The sequence below is a fragment of the Phalangium opilio genome, unplaced genomic scaffold (genome assembly GCF_054372755.1).
Source record: "Phalangium opilio isolate 3A_F unplaced genomic scaffold, DU_Popi_V2 ptg000003l_1, whole genome shotgun sequence".
Classification (NCBI taxonomy): Eukaryota; Metazoa; Arthropoda; class Arachnida; order Opiliones; family Phalangiidae; genus Phalangium; species Phalangium opilio.
The window spans coordinates 2,253,103-2,281,049 of record NW_028324145.1 but is presented as its reverse complement, the minus strand read 5'-3'; the positions used below and the strand labels follow the sequence as shown (position 1 = coordinate 2,281,049).

At 36.5% G+C, this 27,947-nt stretch overlaps 4 protein-coding genes and 2 long non-coding RNA genes across 7 annotated transcripts; 2 read left to right on the top strand and 4 right to left on the bottom strand.

Moving 5' to 3' along the window:
- The first annotated feature begins 152 nt into the window (after positions 1 to 152).
- Positions 153 to 4,444, top strand: LOC149717089 (uncharacterized). The gene is made up of 2 exons (XM_089835136.1): positions 153 to 739; positions 807 to 4,444. Exons 1-2 carry the CDS (start codon positions 341 to 343, stop codon positions 3,192 to 3,194), a joined length of 2,787 nt encoding a protein of 928 aa, XP_089691262.1. The 5' UTR covers positions 153 to 340; the 3' UTR covers positions 3,195 to 4,444.
- Positions 3,484 to 5,827, bottom strand: LOC149717088 (uncharacterized). Its single transcript, XM_089835147.1, has 3 exons — positions 5,501 to 5,827; positions 4,529 to 5,400; positions 3,484 to 4,269 (listed from the first exon to the last, which is right to left on the bottom strand). Exons 2-3 carry the CDS (start codon positions 5,375 to 5,377, stop codon positions 3,484 to 3,486), a joined length of 1,635 nt encoding a protein of 544 aa, XP_089691273.1. The 5' UTR covers positions 5,378 to 5,400; positions 5,501 to 5,827.
- A 603-nt stretch (positions 5,828 to 6,430) lies between these two features.
- Positions 6,431 to 7,064, bottom strand: LOC149717087 (uncharacterized). The gene is made up of 2 exons (XR_016365765.1): positions 6,856 to 7,064; positions 6,431 to 6,629 (listed from the first exon to the last, which is right to left on the bottom strand). It is a non-coding gene; the product is annotated as an uncharacterized LOC149717087 (long non-coding RNA).
- Positions 7,065 to 9,584: 2,520 nt separating this feature from the next.
- On the bottom strand, positions 9,585 to 21,115 carry LOC149717086 (uncharacterized). 2 transcript variants are annotated; one of them, XM_089835121.1, is made up of 5 exons: positions 19,209 to 21,115; positions 16,020 to 16,195; positions 14,591 to 14,794; positions 12,069 to 12,218; positions 9,585 to 9,937 (listed from the first exon to the last, which is right to left on the bottom strand). In XM_089835121.1, exons 1-5 carry the CDS (start codon positions 19,239 to 19,241, stop codon positions 9,778 to 9,780), a joined length of 723 nt encoding a protein of 240 aa, XP_089691247.1. In that variant the 5' UTR covers positions 19,242 to 21,115; the 3' UTR covers positions 9,585 to 9,777. The 2 variants fall into 2 exon arrangements, with proteins under 2 accessions (XP_089691247.1, XP_089691255.1); XM_089835129.1 differs by having other exon boundaries at positions 14,591 to 14,791.
- Positions 21,116 to 22,034: 919 nt separating this feature from the next.
- On the top strand, positions 22,035 to 24,560 carry LOC149717085 (uncharacterized). Its single transcript, XR_016365753.1, has 3 exons — positions 22,035 to 22,247; positions 23,585 to 23,695; positions 24,390 to 24,560. It is a non-coding gene; the product is annotated as an uncharacterized LOC149717085 (long non-coding RNA).
- LOC149717084 (reticulocalbin-2) lies at positions 24,473 to 27,704 on the bottom strand. The gene is made up of 5 exons (XM_089835096.1): positions 27,176 to 27,704; positions 26,369 to 26,670; positions 26,109 to 26,225; positions 25,769 to 25,983; positions 24,473 to 25,104 (listed from the first exon to the last, which is right to left on the bottom strand). Exons 1-5 carry the CDS (start codon positions 27,426 to 27,428, stop codon positions 24,942 to 24,944), a joined length of 1,050 nt encoding a protein of 349 aa, XP_089691222.1. The 5' UTR covers positions 27,429 to 27,704; the 3' UTR covers positions 24,473 to 24,941.
- Positions 27,705 to 27,947: the final 243 nt, after the last annotated feature.

The following is a 27,947-nucleotide window of genomic DNA, read 5'->3' as shown; positions in this document are numbered from 1 at the left end:
AGAATCACTTGGATAATCGAATAGAATCACTTGGATAATCGAATAGAATCACTTGGATAATCGAATAGAATCACTTGGATAATACGAATAGAATCACTTGGATAATCGAATAGAATCACATACATAATCGAATAGAATCACATCAGAAGAAAATGAGCAGAAGTTTACAGTGTCCCGTAGAGCCCTTTGTGCATGCAAGTACTTTAAGAGAGGAAATATTTTCTCCCCTACCCCTCCCTCGGTGTGTCTCCTCTCTGGTTAAAATTACGCTACCTAGCGGCAGACACGGAAAACAAAGTTTAAAAGCTCGAGCATCTTTTCGCGGCTGGTTCGGTTAAAGATGGCGTCTACCAGTGGTGTTAATTCGGATTTAAGTAAAGTTAACGATGCAGCCACTCAGTGTAATTTTTATTTAATGAATAGGCCAAAAATAAAACACAAATCAGTAAATTGCAATATTTTAAAAGAAGTAAAACTTCGCGATACTTGTACAAAAACAAAGGTTGATGATAGTAAACCATTGAAGAAAGATTCTTCTACTCAGTGTTATTTGGAATTAGAAGGAATTAATTTTGCAATTAAATCAAATTTAACGAAGTTAAATAAATCTACGAACACCGTACAAAAACCAGTATTTGATTTGTACACTCGTACTGGTCAACTTAAGCCGCTTGCACCGTTTATAGAGGAAGTAAGGCAAATTGTGGAAAAAGATTTTTCCTCCGAATTACAATATGAGGTATAAGTTATATATTATTAATAGTAAATTATGAAAATAATAGTCTTTTCCATTATTGTAATTACAGATTAAAGAATGCCATAACAAAAAGGGACTATTATCCATTAAAAGGATGAAAAATATTGGTTTGATAAATTCTCATTACTATCAAGATCCGATTGAGTTAGTCGTGCATGAAGATGGGCTATGTTATTTGTATGTTATTTTCAAACCAATGAAAATAATTGAACTTAAAAATGACGATAAGATACTTGAAGAAAAAAGCATACGAAATGTTTTACTCATGATTAGTGGTTACTTGGGCCATGTTTTTTGTCCTGGTGTGAATGAAACTAAAGTCAAGGATGCAACCTGTACTTTACCCAAAAGTTTAGTGTCTTATAACTATCCTCATACTCGATACCAGTCAATAAGGTGTGAGATTTTCTACAATCAGGGCGATAAAGGACTTGAGGAAAAACCCAAAATTAAAAGTAAACAATGCAAATTTTGTGCAGTATTGACCAATGAAATATATAGAGCAAAGAAGAGAAAAGCTGAAGAAACCCCAACAAGAATTTTTAAAAGACAGTGTATCCGCAGCAATTTTCCTGTTAAATTCTTAACGCCTAGCAGTAAAAAAAAACGTAACTCTAGAGTTCAAAAGGCCAGATTTATGATGAGGCGTAAAATTGCAAAACTAAGCCAAGAGATTGAAAAGAGACAACTTGACTTGAGATGTTCTGATTCAAAACAACTATCTGAAATAATTTCAAAAATAAATGATAGCTACAGCGAGGAACTAGAAGAAACTCTGAATACCACCAGTGGATTCACTAAAAGCTTACTTAAAGCTTCCTGGGAGCGTGACTCTGAATTAAAACATATCCAAGACCAAACTGAATTTCTTTCCGATCAAGCAAAATCATTGAACAGTAAGAAAAGAGGACAATGGTCTTCGATCACTCTGAGAATCGCTCTAGCTGTAGCTAGCAGAAGCAAGGCTGCTTACAGAGCATTGAGAGGTTTCAAAATCCTCAACCTCCCTAGCGAATCAACTCTAAGAGATAAAACAAAGAAATTTTACCATCCTCCAGGAGTGGTTGAAAAATACCTAGCTGAACAAGAAATTAAATATAATAGTTGGAAAGATGAAAAGGTACAACTGGGTGAAGAAGTTCCTAAAGGGGATGGTATATTAGTATTTGATGAGGTAAAGGTCATTGACAAAGTCATATGGAATTCGAAATCCCATGAATTTGTTGGCTATGCAATGGACGAAGAAGACTACCCACAGCTGACTGATATCTACAAAACTACTCAGAGAACAATAGCACCAGCACAGTATGTCCTTCAATTCCTATGGCGGGATATGACATCAGGATATGATGTTATTGGCCCTTACTTCACATCAAGTTTCCCTTTCCAACAAAAACTACTAGTAGCCTGTCTTTATCAAACTATTGAAGCTTTGCATGCATACGGTTTCAAAACCTTGGGATTGGTCTGCGACGGAGCTAGTGAAAATTTGGCACTAATGAAACTAACTATGGGTGTTAATGGAGCATTTGGATACAAGAAAACTGATGTAGGAGGTTATGATTTCTTAATTGAACCAAAATTTAGGAATCCTTTCTCTGAGGAAGATAGATATATATATTGGATCATTTGTCCCTCACATCAATTAAAAAATATGATTGGCCAGCTGTTCGCTTCTAGAAATGATGGCCCTAAAGAGTTTTCACGTAATGGCACACAATTTGGATGGCGCCAGTTGGAAGAAGTTTCAGAGAGAGATAAGGAAAGAGTAAAAAATGGTCAATTACGAAGAGCTCGGTATTTACTAGATAGTTACCTAATACGAGACTCATGGACCAGACTAAACGTTCCCCCATCCAAAGTAATGCAACAAGAGGATGTTTTGTGCGAACTTTTTGGATACGCCAATGGATCGGTTGGTTCTACAGAAAGTAAACAAAGTGCCTTTGAAGCCTATAAATATCTCCGAGCTTGTAATCAACTTTTTGAAAATGGATTTTTATCACATAAGAGGATTAATTGTGAAGATTCTAGTGTAATGAAATCAATCATAGAGGGTTATAATTACTTTGAAAAATGGGCTGTAGAAATATTAACAGAAAATCCAGAAATCAATTTAAACAACCCAAGACAAGAAGTTTTTCTTTCTTGGCAAACTTGGGACTTGTTAAGAGTGTCAGTTTTTGGTTTAAAAGGATTTGTGGAAGATTTTTTTAAACTTTACCCAAAAAACTTTCTTTCGCCTATTCGAATCAACGGGAGCTCAGTCGAAAGTCTGTTTTCTCAATTAAAATATTCCTCTAATGGAAAACTGTCATCATTAAACTATCCAACTTCGTGCAAAGCTATTTTTACATTAGTGAATGTGCATGGAAGCCATCGCGGCAATAGGCAGTACAGGGATCAACCACTATGTGTTCGAGAATCTAAAATTTAATCTAAGACACCTGGCAATTATAAATATGGAAATTCTGATTTAATGAATGTAAATTTTTCTTTAATGCACTGCACTTCTAAAATAATTGAGCTAATATCTTTATAAAATGACATTTTTCATATTTCAACAGTAAATTGTTTTATTTGATTCAAGGGACTAGTTACAATAAATTGAAAGTTTTAATACTGATTTTGTTATTAGGAATGGGTCGCTTTTTGGTTGGCATATATCACAATCTTATTAACATTCAAATAATTTTAATTTTTTTTTTTTTTTTTTCATTTCAATATCACATTTCACTAGTTTTGGAATAGTAAATTCTTGCCCTTTTTGGTGGTTTTATGCTACTCTTTTTTGGAGACTCCCCTAACACACAACACTCACTACCTTGTGAACTTCTATCTACTTCTGAACCTAAAAACTGACTAGATGTGGAGATATTTTGATGTAAAAGGTCATGAATTTCTTTGGATTTTTTGGTACGAGCTCTTGTTTTACAACCTTGGGGCGACTTAAGAGAGTTTTTAGTATCACATTTCTGACTAATTACATCCGTTTTTGGTTTTCTACGAGTACTTATTTTTGTACTTTTGGTTTGGGACAATTTCCCATCTGATTTTTCTTTAGCTGCCTTTCTTGGCTTTCTTTCTTCCTTTATCAGTGGAAAACATACCGTGTTAATAGTTTTAATGGAATCATTCTGTTTAGCACCGTTATTTGAGGTTCTTTTTTTCTTCGTGGATTGCAACATTTGAAGTTTTGATTGAGATTCGCAAGCAACAGTTTTTCCTTGTTTCTCTTTGGTTTTTCTTGCTTGTTTAATTTTTGGTTTGCGTTCTTGTTTTCCCCGTTCTTTTAGAGCAAAAAGCTGGTCCCTCAAAGTTTGCCCGCCTTTTCTGTTTTTGCGGTTACTGGAAACGAACTCCTGAATTCTTGCATGTACCATTTTACGACTCCACTCTCGGTAAAAATGCTCCAAAACTTCTTTGTCTATAAAGTTTTCTGGAAGAGCTTGATAAAATAGTTTCCTTTGCTGCTCTGATTTTAAAAAGGCAAAACTTTCTTCTGCACACACCTGCGTCAAAATTAAAACTGTAATTAAGATTCCAAAAAACTCATTAAACATGCAGATCACTTCCTTGTTTAACGTCCTCAACGGACTTAATCCTATTTATTCATGTTTAAATTGATTTAATTGCGCTTAGATGGTTTTAATCGTGTTTATATTGAATAAATCATGTTAAGATTGATTAAATGGTTTTACTTTGATTACAACACACCCTAACCAGAAGTGACCTGCCCTGGTTTAATTACCATATTTAAAATGACCATACCTTTATCATTTTTGTCCCATACTTGATTAAAGAATGTTTATTAGCAAAACTAGCCACTATTTTGTTAAGACTTTTGATAAATGGCAAAAAACTGGTTTTTGGGTAACACATATTGCCGTTGTCTCTATTCTTGAGTTCTATAGGCAGATCTTTTTCTTTTTCAGAAGCTGTCATTCTCAACAAAGCCGTGCACTTGTTCAATGCATTGTCTGCTAATTGTTGTTTTAAGTTTCTTTTTTTGTTTTTGTGGCATAACGTTCGTCTATAAATCTCGCCCATGGCACCTCCTCCAAGTAAATATAATCCAGTATCAGGTTCGTTACCCCAGTTTTCATGTAGGTGTTCTGGTATTGGAACTTCATATTGACTCTTCTTTAATTGGGTATTCTCAATGTCATCAAGATTTTGCAGCTTTTCTGGAGATTTTGAGAGAATTTTGCAAAAAATGAATGTGTTGGATGTGATAGTATTAAGGACCTTAAAAGCATCGACATGGTCAAACTGGGTTAATTCTACTTCTTTCTTGAGATTTATTGCTTCTTGAAAATAAGAAACTGTTAAACTGGCCATAGCTTTATTTGTACGCAGTTTTGATAATTGTTCTTCATTCTCTACATTTTCCCCTTCTTTTTCTTGATTTACCTTCCTTTTTCTTGTTTTTGGCTCTGCTGGCTTAAATTCTTCTTTTAATTTATCAAAAAGCGCCGTTAATTTACAAATAAACGTATTAACACTCTCTGACTTAAGCATTGTTGCATGTAAATTAAGTCTATCCTCTGATGATTTTATAAAATTACTGACATTTGTCATTAGGAACACCTTAAGCCTAGGCTTAATCGTTTCATTCATTGTTGGACTAAATTCAGGATAATCTACCAACAGATAAAGAAATAAAATAAATATTAATTAAACACTACAAACTTCAAAAATAATAATTTTTACAACTAAATCATTATAAAATGTTAAACATACCTTAAAAATCGGAAATGACTATCATCACACAACGTCGAAGCAGAATAGCGGACGACAAAATAAAAAAATTGCCCAATACCTTGAAATCTGTAAAACCCATAGACGTGATAGCTAAGCTAAAAGCTTTCATTTAGTCTTTGCCGCGAATTGGAGACGATCGAAAAATGTTTTCCTTTAATCTTGTATTTTCATAGATGGCAACACGCGCAACCCGTCGTGCCTCGCAAATTTCTGTCCTTGAAAGAGAGAGAGAGATACGCTAACCGAATTATAACAAAAACGCGTATCCCCGTTTTCTCTCCGACTGTAAACTTCTGCTCATTTTCTTCTGATCACATGGATAATCGAATAGAATCACTAGAATAATCGAATAGAATCACTTGGATAATCGAATAGAATCACTTGGATAATCGAATAGAATCACTTGGATAATCGAACAGAATCACATAGATAATCGAACAGAATCACATAGATAATCGAACAGAATCACATAGATAATCGAATAGAATCACTTGGATAATCGAATAGAATCACTTGGATAATCGAATAGAATCACTTGGATAACCGAATAGAATCACTTGGATAATCGAATAGAATCACTTGGATAATCGAATAGAATCACTTGGATAATCGAATAGAATCACTTGGATAATCGAATAGAATCACTTGGATAATCGAATAGAATCACTTGGATAATACGAATAGAATCACTTGGATAATACGAATAGAATCACTTGGATAATACGAATAGAATCACTTGGATAATACGAATAGAATAACTTTGACAATCGACGACAATAAATGAAATTACCCTATTTTGATATTACAAATCGCCTTTTCAGACTTATCCTATCATTAACACAAGGTTTCGTTGTGCATTGGATTGAAGTTAGGGGTGAGAGTCGTTTGGTTTGGACCATATAAATCATCTCAGTACTTTAAGGCTTTAATAAATAACGATTAGAATAAATACATTTAACCTCTTGACCTAACAGAAATTAAACAAGAATCGTTTGGGAAAACGATTAAGGGGGCCGTCCGACCAAGAAGAATTTACTATAAGAAGGCCTAAAAAGGCGTCCGGTGTGCGCGTGATAGTCGACAATCCCCCCTCATGGGTGGGGGGAGGCTGGAAACCAAGGCGGGACTTAATATTTTATCTTATAGCGTTTTCCTTTGTGTCCTCGCGGAGCGCTCCCAAGGAGCAATAAAAATGATAGTAGTAGTTTCCAGCTTCGTTAAAGACTGTTTTTGAAGAATAGGATCTCCTAGTTTTATTCCTCCATGGGAGCGCTCCGCGAGGACCCAAAGGAAAACGCCATAACTCTATGTTTTCCATCAGCTATCTCTTTTACCTTTTCGTTAAGCCTTGGTTTGGTTTCTGGAACTGACGAAATTATAAGTACAGTACACTTGATTCGACTTAGAAACAATTATAGAACGAACGATTTTCACGTAGAGACACGTATTCAAAATCTATTAAGTAAGGTTCAAAACCTTTAACTAACTTGTTAATGGCAATTAAAAACCATTCGCGCACCGTTTCAGCACCGCTGGCAGACTCCATTTTCTGTTTACTTTGCTCGAGGTTTTTTTTCTCTATTCGGAATACGTCAATCGCGTCTGTATGACCTATCCCCACGGGAACCAATAGGAAAGCGCAGAGCAATGACGGGCATAAAAGGGGTGGGGCTTATTTGTCCGCTGAGTACATTTATTCTTGGTCCGACCACCTCTACTTTTTTACTTACCCACTATGCTATGAAGATCGTCGTTTTTCCCACGGTCCGGCCGGTCCTTTAGGCAACCTTTGTAAAGTTGATTAGAAGCTTTGGTCCCATTGAACCGAATTCCCATTCGACAGAACGGCTTTTTTGTGGTGTCCCATTCGACCGAACGTAGCCAAAAGGTGCGATTTTATTATAGTCCCATTGAACTGGAAGAAGACATACTGTGTGGCTTTGCATTAAATATATTTTTAATTAATAGGAAAATCTTTTGGAAAAGGTGGCAGCTAATTAATAGGAGAATATTTTAGAAAAGGTGGTAGCTAATTAAAAGGAGAATATTTTGGAAAATGTGGCAGCTAATTAGTAGGATAATGTTTTGGAAAAGGTTGCAGCTAATTAATAGGAGAATATTTTGGAAAAGGTGACAGCTAATTAATAGGAGAATGTTTTGAAAAAGGTGGTAGCTAATTAAAAAGAGAATATTTTGGAAAAGGTGGTAGCTAATTAAAAGGAGACTATTTTGGAAAATGTGGCAGCTAATTAGCAGGAGAATGTTTTGGAAAAGGTTGCAGCTAATTAATAGGAGAATATTTTGGAAAAGGTCGCAGCTAATTAATAGGAGAATGTTTTGGAAAAGGTGGTAGCTAATTAAAAGGAGAATATTTTGGAAAAGGCGGTAGCTAATTGAAAGGAGAATATTTTGGAAAATGTGGCAGCTAATTAGTAGGAAAATGTTTTGGAAAAGGTTGCAGCAAAATTAATAGTAGAAGATTTTGGAAAAGGTGGCAGCTAATTAATAGGAAAATCTTTTGGAAAAGGTGGCAGCTAATTAATAGGAGAATGTTTTGGAAAAGGTGGTAGCTAATTAAAAGGAGCATATTTTGGAAAAGGTGTCAACGAATTATTGGAACCAAACCAAACCAAACCTAACCTCACCTAACCTAACCTGACCTGACCTAACCTAACCTAACCATACCTAACCTAACCTAACCTGACCTAACCTAACCTAACCTAAAATAACCTAACCTAACCTAACCTAACCTAACCTGACCTAACCTAACCTGACCTGACCTAACCTAACCCAACCCAACCCAACCCGACCCGACCTAACCTAACCTAACCTAACCCAACCCAACCTAACTTAACCTAACCTAAACTAACATAACCTAACCAAACCTAACCAAACCTAACCTAACCTGACCTAACCTTACCTAACCTGACCTGACCTGACCTAACCTAACCCAACCCAACCCAACCTAACCTAACCTAACCTACCCGAAACCAAAATATTAAAATTTTAATTTAAAACTTAAAGACATTGATGGAACTACCATTAAGACTGTACTTCATTTTAAACACAATTTGATTATTAATTCTATATATCTCTTGCCTTGAAAGGAAAGAAAGTGAGCGATTTAAATAGTATCACGAATCATTCACTTTTAATATTATTAACATACCTTTCGGAGATTCGAACCAACAACCTATCGCTTCGCAGTCCAACATCGTATCCACTACACCAGTGAATCGCTGACGGCTTCAGTGTTTCAAGTTATATTCATGTATTTTTTAGGGGCATATTTGGACGAATGGGATTTCGGTCCATCGGGAATATAGCCATTGGGCTGGAAATCTAAAATCATTGCGGGATATTCGGTCGAATGGGATTTCGGTCCATTGGGAATTCTGTTGAAAGGAACGATACCGATTAGCTTAGGGCTACGTTCAGTAACTGCTATCGTACCACGCGCATCGGAGACCGATTTTTTTACTGTACGGCTTTTTTGAACTTCCGGTTTCTATGTCACGCTGCCATCGATCAGACACCGATTTCCCGGCCCGAAGAGCAGTTTTTTCGATGCGCGACGTCATTTTTAATGGCAGATAGTTCAGAACATATTATCAAAAGGTCGGGAGTGTGGCGCATTCCTGTAAGCCAAGCTTCTGGGCGACAAAATTTGAGGGAATACGACACATGGCGGCGATCCTACGTTAAATGTGCCGACTGCCTTTAAGAAACGTTATTCCTAAAATCATTTTAAACATAGCTATTTTTAACGTTTGGCTTCTAGCGAACACCTTTTTCACAATTTTTGTGAATCTAGATTCGGTGGAAGCCCTGCCATTGGGAGGCTAGACGTTTCTCGTAATCCTAGCAGATCGTCGCATACATTTTAACCCTAAGCTAATATCGCTTACTGGGAACGCGTTCCGAATATTGCGAATACGTTTGGTCCGACTTGCCAACTGCGAAAGCGGGAACAGACACACAAACGTCTAGTGTAATACCTCTCGGTGATGCCATCGCCACTCGGAGATTTAAAAACGTAAATAAAATAAAATTATATAAGTCATATAAGTCATCGGTTTTAATTAAAATTTATCCATATAATAGTTTAACAAGTGGTTTTTACTATTTGCAATCATTACTATAAAGGCTATAAATTGTAAAATAAATAAAATAGATGTCTTTAGATAAATAAGCATGTTTAGTCTTTTGTCTTATATATTATGTAAAGTTAATAACTAGTTATTTTCATCCAAATATCACGTAGCAGTTGCGTCGTGCATTCGACAAACGCATCCGCTTTCCACCAAAATGTAATCTTGACCAGTTAGAGTGACCGGTCCCAATGGAACAGTCAGTAACAAATAAGGAACGTATGTTTGATGGCATTCACCCTTCAAGAGTTTACATTCTTCGTGACTGGAAAACAAATTTAACGCATTATAATTTTCAATCTTATTTATTATATTTGAGAAAGTTGTTTATTTCTATGTTTGTTCTATATGCAAAGTCATAATTCGTTACCGGATTTAACCAAAATCCATTGTTGATATCAGTAAAACCATAGGCTCAGAAGGTATGTTCCATCTCAGATTAATAAGTTTGATTAGTAAGATTCATAAGTTTGTCACTGGTTACTGAGTGACGTATGTGAAACGTCATAGATTCTCGTAAAGCGACGTCTCGTGAGGCGATGTCAAAGGCTTAGTACAGACTAAACATGAAGATGGACTGCTAAACCGAGTGTAGTCAATTCTCGCTTGTCATTTTCGAACTAGCTCTTAGTAAGTCTCTAGCATTACGAATTACTGGTAGTGTCATACTTTTGGAACATATCTTATAAACTTATGGTAAAACAAGGGGTAGGTTTTAGAAGTGGTTTGCTTTATAGTTCCTCTAGGATGGACCATTATAAACATCCTATTCTAAACCCGTAACATTATAGCTTTAGCAACGACCCCTAATTAGCATCGTTTAATTGATTTATAAAGATTTAAAAAATTGATTCTAAAACCAATATCATTAACCCTAAGCCTATTTAGTGCTTAGTGTGCATAGACAGAAAACTCTTCCAAGCAGTTTCCATCCAATGCCGGGTAGTTTAGCTAATGTTAAAAAACTCGTGGAATCCAACTCTCTGATTAGCCGATATCTATGAATTTTTTTAGACAACTAAATTTATGGTTACAAAAGCAATTAATGCGTCCCAAGAGAGAATTGAAAGGTTTTGAACACTGCAAAGCAAAACCGACGATGTTCAAACCGTCTGAGCTTTAGTAGACTGAGTAAATTAGGACTTTCCGAAAGCTTACGAACCAATTTTCAAAGCTGAACTATAAACGAGTAAGTCGTTTTCTCAAAGACAGTATCTTCTAGTCGGGATAATAGATAGGAAAGCAGTTTTGTCGGGAACGAAAATCCCCATAGGATAAAGAAGGGCTGTAGTAAATAGAGGATTGAGTAACCTTGGATGTTAAGACGCGTTATTTGTTTTAGAAAAAAAGCAACTCCCAACGCAAACCCTACGGAAACAGCAAACTTAATCAACCGGAAAAAGGGGAAACTGTTCGTCAGAGAGAATACAAGAAAAGTAGTTACTCAAATCACGAGAGAAAATAACCCCAAAGAATCGTTTAAAGAAGTGAAATCCTAGGGTTAAAACAGCTGTTACTCCTTTATGTATTCTCTTCATAGTCTCTGGAGCCTGCAGAAACCACAGTGTAGCAAAAACTCGATAGACAGGAAAGCCCACCGTCCTCTCACTTTGCCAAAACAGCGAACCCCTAAACAACAATTTTATTCTAGACATTAACTAACCGCACGCCAACCTCGATATTTTTCCCGTCTCTATATAAGAAATAAAGACATGAAAGCGCTACACAAGTGTTTGATATAATTTGCGAAGTTACCACTGTTACACAAGTATTGTCACTCGATTTATGTCGTGCCTACTACTACCAGTCAGAAGAGCATCAAATGAAGTAGAGGACAAACGCGATAAGATACGTTCAGTTTCATAACTAAAAGTGGTTTGTTTGTTTGTTTGTTTCTTCTTTATGCACAGTCACAATTCGTTAGCGAATTTGACCAAACTGCATGGTTGATATCACGAAGACGAGGGAAGTGGTTTGGTTCAGTTTCTCAATGTTGGTACGGAGGCGCAACCCATAGCCATTAATCCTATAAAGAACGTCCCATTCTATACCCTAACACTTCAGGTTTAAGAATTACCAATAATTATATAATTTGATTGAATTTGAAAGTTGTAAAATAAAACGTGGTTTCTTAAAAAAAAAACCATACAGATATTTCTTACAGGTCATAGACACATGAGAAACGCTAGTATACATATGAGAAACACATGGCAGTCATATTCTGGGACGGGATATAACTTAAAACCAGAAATTTGGAACGTAATAACTCTTAGTAACTCAGGAACCATAAATACCTGTGCTTATCTCAATAAGGGCTCAAGAGCAAAGACTTAACTTAGAGACTGTATTCTGAAGTGTTTTGATATACTTTAAGTAATAGAGATCTATTAACTTACACGCATCGTTCGTAGACCACTTGCTGCAAGAGATCGGGGAATTTCTGTACGATGGCGACAGTCTCTCCGGACGTCATTGAGACACCAAAAAGAGGGGCAGTCGTATTGTATTCAGTTTCGCACAATCTACTTCCGGAGTTCAGCAAACAACTAGACAAAGAAAGTGCACGAGCAAATATTATTCCGAATGTGATAGCTAATGCTAAGACAATCTCCTCTATAGCCATAGTTCCCACTTAGTTTCTAATATTAAGATAAAACACTTTCCGAAGAGATTCCCCGAATTGCAAAACAATTTGGACAAAGAATGAAGAATTTCGCCTGCACGAGTTTTAATAGCCCAAAAACAGTCCTTGATTCGGCCAGCCTGGTCTATTACGTTTTACTTTCGTAAGATGTTCATCTTGTTTAATTGATTGTATGTTCGTTATGCGTAGTTACTGAATTTCATCAAAAACTGCATGGTTGATAGTAACACCAGTGGAAGATTTTAGAAGTGGTTTGGTTCAGTTCCTCAAGATTGGGTCTGAGAACGTCCTATTCTATACCCGTAACATTTTAGCTTTATGATTAACCCCTAATTAAGCATAGTTGGAATAAACGTTAGTTCGAAAGAATATCATGTAGACATTTCTAGGGGTGGCCCTATACACGGACAGGAAACTCTTCCCGGTTTCCAGACCCTTAAAACATCCGGACAACGCCGTGTAGCCTCAGTCTAACTAACCATGGATAGGCAAAACCATGTTAAACCGCGTTAACAAATGGCATTGGGTAGTAGGCGCCCTCAAGCGTCTACCGACCGCAATTTATCGCCAAATTTTACTATTTTACTAGGGTTTGTTGATAAACTTGCGACACCCGCCGCCACAGCCCTAGTGTCATTCGTTACTCTAAGCAAATTTAGCTCCCTATTCAGTTGCTAGTCCATGGTTAGGTGGTTTGAGGTAGGTGTAGCTTAACTAGTACGAAATAAAATTATTACTAGACTTGTCTTCCTTGGAGAATCTGTTCGAACGTCTTCTCTTTAGGGATTTCATCGAAAAATTTGGAATTCCCACACTGGATTACACAAAGCAAGGATTATTTTGTTTTTGCCGTCTTTCCAATTAAAAAATTGCAAAATGCAATATTTGCTTCTTCCACTATGTAATCCTACATTCCCTAGAGGCTTTCAAGAAGCCCGAATTACCAGTCTTTCGATAAAAGTTAGTCCTGATTGCCACAGAAGTTGTTAAAAAAACGCAATCTTAATCTCCGAAGACGATTCGAACGTTGATAAATTGAAGGCCTGAACTATAAGGATCTGTTATAGGTTTGCTACTAGATCAGTGAAAGCCGGTCAAATATGGATCGTAAGACAAAACAAATTATTCTACAAAAACAGTCACTATGCTCAAAGATTCCTCCACTCATTCTTTTATTTCCAGTCTGATTTCTTTGTGTCAGAACTCTGGTATTAGAAGCGACTCCTACCAATTGATAAGGGATTTAAGAGTGATTGGGGAAAGAAATTATGTTTGAAAAGTTCTCTGTTATTTAAATCTTACAGGATTTTGTGTTAGGTATTTAGATAAAAGAAACTAGATAAGCTACTCGGCATTGTCATGTGTAATCTGTTATTTAAATCTTACAGGATTTTGTGTTAGGTATTTAGATAAAAGAAACTAGATAAGCTACTCGGCATTGTCATGTGTAATCTGTAAACAGGGAATTTAATAGTGATCATCCCCTCGTCTGAGACCACAATTGCCATTTATACTATACTAGCTAAGCTACTCGGGTGTTTTAAGGTACTAGAAACAGGTAAGAATTTCCTGTATATGTAAACACTAAATACTGAATTGTCTTGATGTTGAATTAGAAGTTCATCAAAGCTAAAATGTTACAGACCCGTTGAACGTTCTTCACAGGCTTAATAGCAAGTTTTTTGTCGCCATCCCAACATTGACGACTCAACCAAATTACTTATAAAACCTTTCCATAGTGTCAATTATGGCAACTATGCAATTTGGCCAAATTCCGAAATTAAGGAATTGTGAATATGCATAAAGAAGAAACATGCAAAAGAAGAAACAACTCCCTCAAATATAAATGGTGTTTCTGGTAATTCTGCCACAAATTAAAGAGTCAAAATGAGTGGAAAGTGTCACAGAACATGGGGTCTATAATATTTAGTTACGGAGATATGGGTTCCCAAACATTGATCATTAAAACATAGGAAATAGTCACATATGTGGAGTAAGACGTATCAGTCTTCAATAGCCTTCAATCTAAGAATCTTACTAACCTTTACCTAGCAGAAGTATACTAACAAATGGGTCGAAGTGTGGTTACGCTGGTAAAGTAAAGCTAATTACTACGCATGTGTGACTATATTTCCTTGTTTTAGCGTTCAATGTTTGGGAGCCCATGTCTCTTCAACACAAATGTTGTAGACTCCATTTCCACTCAGTATGACCCTAAGAACACACCTTTTAATTTATGGCAGACTTCATATAAGAAAATGAGTTAACCATTACTTTTTTGTTGAATCCTTGACGTTTCTCGCTTTGGACGAGATGGAATTAGCGTTTCCATTTGCCGAAAGCCACCTGTTCAGCAGTTGAACTCGCAGGCGTTCGCTTTTGAAATCCAAACCCGAGTTTGTATTGCTGTCGCTGGTTGACCTTTTTGAACGCAAGGTGATGTTGATGCTCTGGGTAACGATGCTCTCGACCAATCTTCTAAAAGTTATCAAAAACAGCAATTAGACGTCATAAAGAAGTTCAAGACATTTAAATGATAGTAATACCAAAATAATATACCGAGAATCTTTTTAGACCAAAGCTATTTAGCTGCAATGAAAATGCCAACCCTAGAATGAGCAAATTCTGACTACTATGTACTTTTAAAGGAAGGGTGTACCTAATAAAAATATACAGTAATCTATATCTATATAAGTAAATGTCCTGACTGACTGCTGATAACCGCTTTGCTTAAAAGGGGAAAATTATCCTGGTGTTAATTATCCTGCGTAGTAGGTACGCAATATGGAAGTTTTTTTTCAATGCGCAGCCATCTTGAAAAAGTGGCTGCCAGAAATGTAAAAACTTTCTTAATGGAATAATGTTCACACGTTTCAACCGATCTCACTCGTTTGCTATGTTCTACAGACGGGCATTATTTCCGTTGGAGGTTGGGGTTTCAAAAAGAAACAAAAATTTCTCAACGGGCTGACGAGCAACGCCAGGTCTGCTAGTTATATCAAAAGGATATATATATAAAATAAAAAGTACACTTCGTTGAAACTTGCTCCCGCCGTGTAGCATGAGAAGCTCTCCTCTATCCCAGAAGAGTGTCGACCATCCTCTGAGTGTGGCACAGGGAACAAGCCGTGAATAGGCTCATAAAGTAGCGGATGCTAGCTCTAGTACCAAAAATTAACGTTTGGATCGCCAGCATCATGTACTACATTCTATAAACTTATGACGTCAAGCAGCTCTTCCCTGATTGGTTAGTTCGTTTAACGGGTTGAGAGGAGGGTAGTTTGCTTCTCAGTTTACATGTCGTCTAATGAAGTGTACTTTCGTTTTTATATCTATACACTTTTGGTTATTATTGCAAACGAGGATCTTTAAAAATTGGTGAACCGGGTGAACCAAACACTTAGCGTGTGTCAACAAAAAATTTCTCTACCAATATTTAATATCAGAACCTGCACCAATGAGAGTGGAGTAAATAAGATTTGATTAAAAAAAAATTTAAAAACTAAACCTTTGACCAGTCAAAAGAAATCCCTATTTTTCATCTCCCAACCCAAACTTTGCAACTCTAGCAGATATGGATGATAGAGCTAGCCAATTGACCTCTACAATTTGTAAAATGGAGAAAATGAGCTTCGGAAATAAAAAGAAAAACCCTTGATTTTATCTTCCCTTGAAAGAAATATTAATCAGGTAGCGGATTTACTTTGGATATTCGTTGCCGTTAGGCCCCAAGCAATCGGCGTTCCTGAGCGCGTCTCCCCACATGTACTGCAAACGACCATTTCCGGAACGCTGGCACGCCGTTCTTACCGTCGACGAGAAGCTTAATTCCACGAGTAATAAAGCCAAAAGCAAACACCTGCCCAACCAAATACGACTCTAAAGAAAATGACCCAAAAGAAAAAAAACATAATAAATTAAGCCTACATCTTTTTCAGAATGACGCAGATCTTTCCACAAGTTTCTTCCCGCGTAAAATTGGATAGCAAAATATTTTTACTTCTTCAAAAATGTCCGCGAGCACTCCATATCATAACAAAAATATGTGCCACGACAAAATTAAACCTGGAGATAATTAACAACGGTGGTTTTGTCAAAAATACATTAGCAAATGAGCTATATTCTAAACTGAATTTCAATTATAAAATATCAAAAAAATCTAAATAAAATTGATATTTTACCCTAGTTTTAAAATTAAGCTACGGAATGAGTTGCTAATCAAAATGAAGTGCACTATAGACCATTTCGGAAATTACACTTAGAGAAATCAACACACAGGGGTGAGGTCCCCATCGGGGTATTCTCCCTCTCGCCAAGAAGCTTCGCTAGAGGTAGTGCGCCTGTAGCGATCTCGGTCTCCGTCTGGCGTTGCTTCTTGGCGCGAGGGAGAACACGTTGGTTTCTCTGTTAGTGATTTTCGAATTAGTCTCTAAAATAGACAGTTTTGGCTAAAAGGGCTAGAAAATTCATCCCCTCTATCTCTCGAGGGTGAATTCCGAGGGGGTAAGTCATTCGCCAAAATTTTGTACATCTGATTACTGATTTCTGAATTTTTATGTGAATTCCGATGATTACTGAACGAATTCCTTGATTTCTGTGATTACGATTATTTAAGGTGATTTCCATAATCTTTACATTGATTTCCCGTTATTGCCGCAGATTACTTGTGATTACTGTTTGAATTCCGGTGATTTTTTGGTGAACTCCGTGATTACCACTGGATTCTTTGTGAATTTCCACGATTGCAGCGAATTATTTAGTGATTATTTCTATTTCAACTGATTACGATTTTTATTTTGGATTTTCGAATTCCTCGATTGATTATGCGTAATTATTTCACGAAACCATACAAAAGATTACTAGTAAATCATGTGATTATTATTGATTTTCTCGAGATTTCACGTGATTTCCATTGATTATCGGAGATTTCTGATTACCGTTGATTACCCACAAGAATGATTTTAATTACTGATAATTTTCCAAGAATTCTAGATATCAAGTAATCGATTTCTGCGGTTTTGTACACCTGATTATACAAGTGACTAACCCCTCGGTGAATTCAGTGCAGTGTTGTCATGCCACCTGTAAGCCATGTTAGTCAACTACTGATTCAAACTGAACTGCTTTCTCTCGACAGGCTCACAAAGGACCTGGTAACACTGGGGTGAAAACTGTACGTAGAAAAACCTAAATCTCCCCCTTTTTTTAAAGTTCAGTAGTGTCAGAAGAAAATAGTAGTAGTGTTGATAAAGTTACCGTTTTATAAAGCGAACATCTTTATTTAATTATTCCAAGAGTTAAACGTGGCTCAGTTTCGAATATTAAAAAAAAAAAAAATACATTAAACACTTCATTACAGAAAACTTTCTAACAAAAATTTCTGTCAATAGGCAAATTTTATGTATATATAATTTGCTTGTAATAAAAATTTACGCTTTGATCACGTGTTATTAAGTCTTCCAAATAACCGGTTCTAAAGTCTAAACTATCCCTGAAGCCTGTCGTGCACGGCTACAACAATTTATTCTCGTTTCGTCACGGGATTTACTCCTGCTACTTAGTATTTTAATGTCCGACAGACTTGTTCTTTTTTTTGTAACTAAATATTGAATAAATTATAGAAACACCGCTGATATTATCAATGGCGAAAAAATGAGGTTACGAGAAAATACAGGAAGAGAAAAACCGGTGAAGCACATTTAGAGGTCAATGTTATAATGCCTTCAACATAATAGATCGTTCACAATATAATCTTTTAGCGGCTTAGAATTTTTATAATTTTAAAGCAACTCAAACTAACTAATATCTCAATTGAAAAATTACGAAACTATAAATCTCATCATAAGTTTATAAGATATGTTCTATAAGTATGACACTACCTATACTTCGTAATGCTAGAGACTTGCCGAGAGCTAGTTCAATACCGACGCGAGAATTGACTACACTCGGTTTTGCAGTCTTCCTTTTTAGTCTGTACTAACGCTTTGACAGCGCCTCACCAGGCGTCGCTTTACAAGAATCTATGACGTTTCACCTACGGCACTTCAAGACAAGCTCTCAGTAACCAGTAACAAAATTATGGAACATAGCTTATGAACTTATGATCTCATCCAATGAAATGCTAAATCACCTACACGATAGCCCCCGAACCTCCATCCCCTTAAAACTTTATCGTAATCCCTACACATAAAGAACTAACAATTTCAATGCATCCCTGTTCTAACATAATGTTTATTTAATCGTTGTGAAAATGATACTGTATTTTAAAGACTATGCTTAGTGATCAGCCCCACGAATTAATTAAAAAATATCAATAAAAATATTAATTTAAAAAATAAATTTGATGTCATTTAAATGATAGTAAATCAAAATAAAAATACCAAGAAGTTTTTAAAACCAAAGCTATTTGGCGGTAATGAAAATGTCAACCCTAGAAAGACTCTCTGCGCAATTTCTGACTACTGTACTTTTAAAGGGTGTAACATATAAAATTTTACAGTAATCTAATTTATGTAATCAACGCCCAGCACCAAACCGCTTTACGAAACAGATGGTTCACAATAAAATCTTTTGGCGGCTTAGAATTTTGGTAATTTCAAGAAACTTAAACTATTATCTCAATTAAAAGCTACTCGAAAATAAAAAAAAAATCCCTAAAATTTTAACCAATGAAATCCTGCCTAAAACAGCTACACGATATTCCCCCCATACAACCCCCCCCCCCACCAAATCTTACAAATTCCTTACACATGAAGGACTAACAACTTCAATACATTTCCTGTTCTAAGATTACGTATATTTTAAAACTCTGACAATGGTGTTAATGACTACATTTAGTGATTAGGTTGATGAATTAATACAATAAAATTAATAAAAAAAAAAGAATTTTTACCTGTTGAAATATTAAATTAGTCCAGGAAAACATTCGGAAATCTTCGCAAGGCCCGTAATTGCGTATTTCCGAAGACAATTTACTTGTATCATCAGTTAACAGTTTAATTATTTCGATAATGCTGCCGCGATTTAACTAAACGAAACAATTAATTTGAATTAAAATTGAAATGAAATTATAAAAGGAAGGACAAAATGAAGTCTTTCTTTATCTCAGTCGCGGAGCCGAGCGCTTTATTTCAAAACGTCTTCGATTCGCTTCACTCGAGTCTGGTTTTACAGCTATCTTGGATTTGACCGTTTACCGCGTGAACTAGCGACCTAGCTAAAAACACACTACGCGTATATTTTAGCATTCAATTTAAGTGAAAAAAAAAAAGGAAATACGCCCTCGATATATATTTTTTGTAACAGACGAAAAGATTCATTGATGGGTGTCCTACGTAATGCACTGGGGGAGGGCGCGCAGATGGAGGGCCGCACCAAATAGAGCTTGGCTTACGAATAGTGGATTTTGAACTTAAGTAAATAGCTATAACCAGAACTTAAGAAAACCGATTCAATTCGATCATTTGAACTTTTTCGACTGATTGCAAAAACTGAGTTTGGGGTCTAAATGACTGCGTAGGTCTTCTATATTTATAGTAAAATCAAGAAGTGATATCTAGTTTACGAATAGTGGATTTTGAACTTAAACAAATAGCTATAACCAGAAAACCGATTCAATTCGATTATTTGAACTTTTTCGACTGATTGCAAAAACTGAGTTTGGGGTCTAAATGTCTGCGTGGGTCTTCTAAATTTATAGTAAAATCAAGAAGTGATATCTAGTTTATTAGGGAGAATGTATAAGATGCCTAAGTATTCGCGCGCCATAGTCCCAGTCCCCCTTTCAAACTACAAGGGGGGCGTTAAAGGAGGCCGGGCTATTTCGCCTCTCCTCAGTAATTTTCGTCATTCGCGTCGCGCTGACGTGACTTTTCAATAACCAATGAGATGCTGGTTGTAATTTGGAGGCGGGGATTAACTACGAAATTACGTTTGGACTGGAGATAAAGCTGGAAATGTGGCGAATTTATACCTTCTCCCTAATAAACTAGATATCACTTCTTGATAAAATCTAAGACCATTAACAACCCCCGGGACTCGCAACGCAAGCTTTCTACTTTTCGTGGTTTTCTGTTACGCGCGATCATCCTAGCCACCCTTGCAGTATATTGAGGACACTTTTAGGGGGTTTACAGGTTCCTCTTTGCTATTTAAAAATGGCGCATTGATCATGACGAAGAAAATGAGAATGAAAATGTTAACGTGTACATATTGCAGATATCAAGCTAATTTAGCGGTATATTATTTTGCTATTCTATCATAATTGTACATTAAACCGTTGCGGCCTCGGCCTCCGAATTTAGAAGAAGACGATCTTATTTCTTCTTTTAACTTAAGCGATATCCGGAACCGGAAGTTCTGTACACCTTATAAGTTTCTATCCGTTGTCGCTTGGTGGCACCCTTGTCGCGAAAACAGCCGTAATTCCTAGAGGCGGAACTTTCAATACTAGGATCTTATTGCGTTGCGAGTCCCGGGGGTTGTTAATGGGCCTAGGGTCCAATAAAATTTTAAAATGTTTAAAAGTCCCACAATTTTTTTTTTCAAACCTAAGGGGTTCACCGGCTCACTGACGAATAAATTTTCCCGAAGTTTTGATAGCTTGACAATGAAGGTGCGAAAATATTTTTCCACACCACAGTGGACAATGTCCTATAAATTTTCCATGTCCTAAGTTCCGACCCTGCCTTAGGATAGTCTGGGAAATAGCACATTTCCTCTGGTCCAAATCCAGTTTATTAATTGCTTGGACTAGTTTTTAAATGCAAGAAGTGGGGGGTCACTCGTCCTCGGGACCAGTTTATTAATTGCAAATCTATAGAAGAACAAAGGCGAATCTATAGAAGAACAAAGGCGGGGACCAGCCCGGTGATCAGTTTATTATTTCGGACACTAGGAGGGTCACTGGTCCCAAGGACTAGTTTAAAAAATATCCTTATTTCCCAGATTCTGCCAGACTGCTTTAGGACGTACTTTTGCATTTGGGCACCGTTTTGCAGGGCCGGAAATAAGCACAGGAATAAAATTTTAAAATGTCCCATAAATTTTTTAAAAACTTAGGGGGTCACTGGACGGTTGACCAGTAAATTTTAAAGTTTTGATAGCTTGACGCGACACAATTTTTGCGCACTCCAGTCCTATAAATTTTCCAGTCATTGCCACCTCTATTCTTTAGAGGCGGCAATGTTCCAGTCAAAGGGGTACTGCGTACTGGAGTGACTGGACACATGACATCATGTCCTATAAGCAATTTTTCTTATAGCGTTTTCCTTTGGGTCCTCGCGGAGCGCTCCCAAGGAGCAATAAAAATGGTAGTAGTAGTTTCCAGCTTCGTTAAAGACTGTTTTTGAAGAATAGGATCTCCTAGTTTTATTCCTCCATGGGAGGGCTCCGCGAGGACCCAAACAGGGCCGGAAATAAGGGAAATTTCTTATAGGACAAGTGTCCAGTGACGCCCCCTTTGACTGGAAAAATTATAGGACATTGTCCACTGAAGTGTGCAAAAATAGTGTCGCATCTTCATAGTCAAGCTATCAAAACTTCGGAAAATTTATTGGTCAAAATGTCCAGTGACCCCCTTAGTTTTTAGAAAAATTATGGGACATTTTAAAATTTTATTGGACAATGTCCAGTGTCCTGTGCTTATTTCCGGCCCTGGACCCAAAGGAAAACGCTATTACTTCCGGCCCTGCCATTTTGGCGCCTTTTTTGGAAAGCGTCTGCCTGCACAGACTGCAGCAGCGTCTACTTTTGAAGTTTTGTTTATACAAAGGCTTAGAGTATTGATTAGGGTGCCCACCGTAAACACAATTTTTATATCCGTGATTCCACTTCCACTATGGACGTTTTAAAGCCAAGTTTCGTTAAGAAAACAATAACCTATCACATAAGAAATCGTGAAAAGGAATTAAGCGAAGATATGGAAATCATGGTGAGAGCTAACACGATGGCCCATATCGAAGTTCTAGTTCTACTGGAACCAAGTCCGATACTGATATTTTAAACTCGGGAGCTAATCCATGAAACCGATATAGACCGCCAATTATTAACCGATTTATCGCTAAATTAAGCTTAAACCAATATATTGTTAAAGATCGGTAAATTAAGCTTGGACCAATATATTGCTAAAAATCGGTAAATTAAGCTTGAACCAATATATTGTTAAAAATCGGTAAATTAAGCTTAAACCGATAATATTGGTAAAAATCGGTAAATTAAGCTTAAACCGATATATTGGTAAAAATCGGTAAATTAAGCTTGAACCGATATATTGGTAAAAATCGGTAAATTAAGCTTGAACCGATATATTGGTAAAAATCGGTAAATTAAGCTTGAACCGATATATTGTTAAAAATCGGTAAATTAAGCTTAAACCGATATATTGTTAAAAATCGGTAAATTAAGCTTGAACCGATATATTGCTAAAAATCGGTAAATTAAGCTTGAACCGATATATTGGTAAAAATCGGTAAATTAAGCTTGAACCAATATATTGCTAAAAATCGGTAAATTAATCTTGAACCGATAACGATATGTTGGTAAAAATCGGTGACTTAAGCTTGAATCAATATAACGGTAAAAATCGGTAAATTAAACCAGAAGCGATATATCGGTAAAAATCGGTAAATTAAGCCAGAAGCGATATATTGATAAAAATCCAAAATCAGTAACTTAAGATAGAATAGATATGGGTTAACATGCCATATTGGTTTGCGCCTATTATTAGTGAGGATCTTTGGAGTTTTTTTACTGTAATAGGGACATGGCAGTAGTACGTCATGCAACGTCAGGCTACCTTCCACCAGTCTGGGAAATAGGACACACTCTAGTCCAAAACCAGTTTATTAATTGCTTGGACTAGTTTTTAAATTGAAGTGGGGGTTACTGGTCCTCGGGACCAGTTTATTAAAGGGGCTGTCCGACCCCCTCTCCTTTTTTACCCACCCGCTATGTTAAGCTCTATGAGGAAGATCGTCGTTTCGTTTGTCCCACTGTCCGAAAAGCCCCTTTAATTGCAAATCTATAGGAGAACAAAGGCTGGGACCACTCCGGAAACCAGTTTATTAATTTGGACGCTAGGGGGGGGGGGGTCACTGGTCCCAAGGACTAGTTTAAAAAATATCCTTATTTCCCAGACTGCCTTCCACTAGTGCTTATATAGCTTTCATTCTGTAAAAACGTTAAAAAACATAACATAATAGGGCTGGGGGCGGAGTTAAGCTCGAATTGCCAAGTGCCTATTAAAAAATTATTTACCATTTTGTGCAGCTCTACTTGTCAATTCAATTGTTCATAGCGAAACTGGCATCGAACTCTAAGGCAGAAGCCGTCTCCCATAAAAAGGCTTTAGATAAAAAAGCTTTCGAAGACTTGGAAGAGGTGAAATAAAAAACTTAATATTAAACCATGGATAAAGAATGCGCGTGCGGAAATATGTTTTCACGCTATAGGATCGGCAACTCCCTATCTCGAACGACAGCCTATTCTGTATATACTCTGTTACAATATCGGTTGTCAGCACGCGTAAAGCTAGGTCTCTATGTAATCTAGCTTTGCGCGTGCTGACAAGAGACAAAAAACTTCAGGATCTTCAGGATTTAAAATCGTTTAAAATATCCTGAAGTTTTTTTGTCTCTTGTCAGCACGCGCAAGGCTAGAGTACATAGAGATTTAGCATTGCGCGTGCTGACAACCGATGTTGTAACAGAGTATATACAGAATAAGCTGTCGTTCGAGATAGGGAGTTGCCGATCCTATAGCGTGAAAACTAATTTCCTCACGCGCATTCTTTATCCATGATTAAACTATTCTAGGCACATAGAACAAACTATCATAATGACCTTTTCAGACAATACAACTTTTGACTCAACTAGATGGGTCAAAAAGTTGAGTCAGCAAAAATTGGTCAGCCATCAATTTTTAATTTGGTGATTCAACTTCCGTTCACACTTCCCAAATAGTTTACTCAACTCAAGTTGACTCATCTAAATGTGTCAAAAAGTTTTATCGTTTTCTCATAAGTCTGCAAGATACACGAAAACACTAACAAATACTCTGTTACACTACTTAACAGCTAACGTTGGCGAAATTCAGAGGATAATTACTTCCAGGATCGCTGTGAAATAAAAATTACTCAATAACTGATATCAACGATACTTTTAAGACTAGAAGTTGTTTTTACTCGACATTTTGAACACAAAATTTGTAATAAATACTCCAATAAAACTATTTTTAAGAAACTTGACTTTTGTGCACAAAACACGGGCAACTAAATGTGTTTTAACTCTTTGTGGCTTTTGAAATTAGCACTTTAAACAAAAAGAAAGATGAAACAGGAATTATAAAATTGTGACTTTCAAATTGTCGCAAAAATGAGTATAAATATTAAAAACGCTGAAAAGCAAACAAACCATTCTCTTTAAGTAGATATTAATAGAGTTAATGAGATGGGGAATGCTAATTACTAATTAGTAATACTAAGGGATAATTTTTTAACTACTTTGTCCAAGTTGTTACATATTTTACTAGCGCTAATCTATTAAACGGGGGTTCACCAATTAAGACAGAGGGAGAGGGAATGAGATTATGAGAAGACAGTTTAAGGCACATTTTTTCGTAGTTTTTTTCACAACTCGTCGTCAGGACGATGTAAAAAGTCACCAAAATCAGTTGCTTCCGAACCCACAAATACTTCGTGCGCGTCAACTATTTCTTGGATTCTAAGTTTACCATCGCCGTTCTGATCCGCACTGTCTATTAAATGATCAGCCTCCGTTTCTGCCATTTCCCTGTTAAGAATTTCTTAATTATAAACCTGAACCACACACTTTAATTTTAATAGGGGTGTGCGAATACCACTTTTTGGGTATCGAACCGGTTATCGAATACTAAAAAATTTTCCTTATCAAATACCGAATCGAATAGTTCATTCCAAATCGAATACCGAATAGTTAGGCCTAGGTAAATCTTTTACTAGCCGATTAATCGCGAATAGTTAAGCCTAGAATTCGCGAATAGTTAACCCTAATACTCGCGAATACTAGGCTTAACTATTCGCGATTAATCGGGTGGTAAACCTTATATTCGCAAATAGTTAATACGAAACAATGAGACAAACATTTAGAAGCTCCTAAATTTCAAAATACCTCGCCTCATTGGTGGCCAAGTATTTTTTAAACTTTTCCTAGGCACTTGATGGTAGTTTGTGATGGAGGACAAATAAAATCGGGATGATATTTTTTAAAATAAGGTGGGTCTCTCTAGTGCCAAGGACCTAAATTTATGGTAGTCGAACTTTAACCGAATAGTCAGTTCGGTATTCGATATTCGTATCGAATAGTGAAAATGGGCTTATCGAATACCAAATCGAATAATTCAGTTCAGTATTTGATCGAATTATTCGATTGAAACGGTTAGCCGCACACCTCTAAATTTTAACATTTAATTTCTTACTTGTTATTGGGAATAAGCCAATTTAATACTTCTTCTCGACTTAATTTTCCATCCTTATTTTTATCATAATCATTTTCAAATCTGTCTTTTTCAATGACGTAAACTTCGGAGTTTGGGTTAAAATCCTGTCCATGTCCATCCATTAAGAACTCATGGAGACTCAAGTATCCATCGTTGTTTAAGTCTTTCTTTTTCATAGTTTGATCAAACAGCACCTGACAGGAACATATTTAATTAACTCTCGGGGTTTTAGCTAAAAATTAGACACTATAGGATCATAAAAGTTAAAAAAGAGATATAGAGAACCAGTGTGCAACTAAAGGAATGAATTAATGATAACCTCGTGCATGTGTTCAAACTCTTCTGGGTGTGAGAAGCCAGGGTATTCTTGCTTGCTTAAATAACCGTCATTATTTATATCAGCAGCTTTAAATAATTCCTGGTCCTCTTTTATCATCTAGCATTTTAATATAAAAGAAAAGAAAAACAAAATTTTAATGCCTACTTAACTTAATTTTGGGAATTAACTTAATAAAATTTAACAAAAAATAATTCGTACAAACTGCAATCCACAACGAAGCAAAAATTGGAAAACCTTACACTCTTTTCTTCTTCTAAATTGTTCGTATTATCATCTTCATCCGAGTCGTAATTTCCAAACGTTTCTTGCAGATGTTCATCCCAAGAAACACGTCCGTCTTCATTAGCATCGTCATCTTCCAGGCGTTCATTGGCTTCTTCTTGCGTCAACAGCGAGAAAGATTTCAGCACCCAATTAGTCAATTCAAATCGATCGACAAATCCATCTTCATTTCTATCCATTTTTAGGGCCAATTCTCTAAGTCTGCGTTTAGATTCTTCTGGCGATAACTTGTCAAATTCATCAGCCTGACTTTTGCTTCCTAAAGAACATTAAAGAATTATCATTAAAGCTACTAGCAGAAGTATATAATACTTCTCTTCGAGAGAAGTGTACAAGCACAAAGCTGGGTGAGTGTAACGTCACTCTTCCCAACATCGGAACACTTAGAGCAAGGTTACTAAACCGAATCACATACACGATAAATAGTTCCCTCATCATTACTCTATTAGCGTTTAAATATTTGGCAAGACGCATATGCGCTTGTGGATTTTGTCCCACGTCAAGACAATCAAGGTTTGTGGGTTGATTGTTCTGGGGATTTAGCGCCAAACAACTATTGAATTCACCTTACGGTGCGATGCCCATTTGAACTTAGTTTGATGAGCGGGAAAGCAAACTAAAAAGGTACCTCGCCTGGGAAGAATGACGTTACACAACTAAAGCATTAAGAGGATACAGAGTGTCATCCTTCTTCTATTATCCCCTTCTGCTACTAGTTAATAGGTCAAAATTAAACCCTCTTTTTTCCATCTTATCTCACTCACCAAGAATAGCTTCATGGTCAAATTCAGAGCGATGTTCACCATCCTTGTAATGATTTTGATCATGTGGACTATACGCTCCGTGCGCGGTTGTTTCTTTAGATAATTTGTCTTTATTATGATGGATATGAGGTACGGCTATGCTATTGACCAGGCTTAAGTGAATAACTACGAAAAAAGCAGCCAGAGAGAAGACGGAAAAGTGGTTGAAATGTCCAAAAATGCATTTAGTCGAGTGATTAGCGCAGGTAGTCATGATGCTTTCCAAATCAGCAACCCCAGAAGTTAGCAAATTAGCAGTAAACCTTGATGGAGGCTAAATTGTCCAAGTAAAATTCTGTGACTAATTTCGAATTTAGAAGGCTAAAAGTTCCAGGAAAGAAGTTAACTAAAGTCCGCATTTATTTTTTACTCCATTGGACAGGACATTTAAAAACTACAAGAAAGAGTTACCGATCGCTCGCTTCTTCTAGCCACACATTTGACCTCATTTGATGACCCCTAACCTTTAACCCATCATTAAGAAGTGTCACAGGATGGCGGCACACTACATCCCTAAAAATAATGGTCAAAAAAACCCCTCAAAATTCGAATTGTTTAAGAAGGGTGGCGGCACAGCCACAGGCACACTACATCAATGACTACATCTGTAAAAATAATGCTCAAAATTCAAATTGTGAATTACTCACGAATAAGAAGTGTCACAGGATGGCGGCGCACTACATCCCTAAAAATAATACAGTCAAAATTCAAATCATAAATTACCACCTAGGCC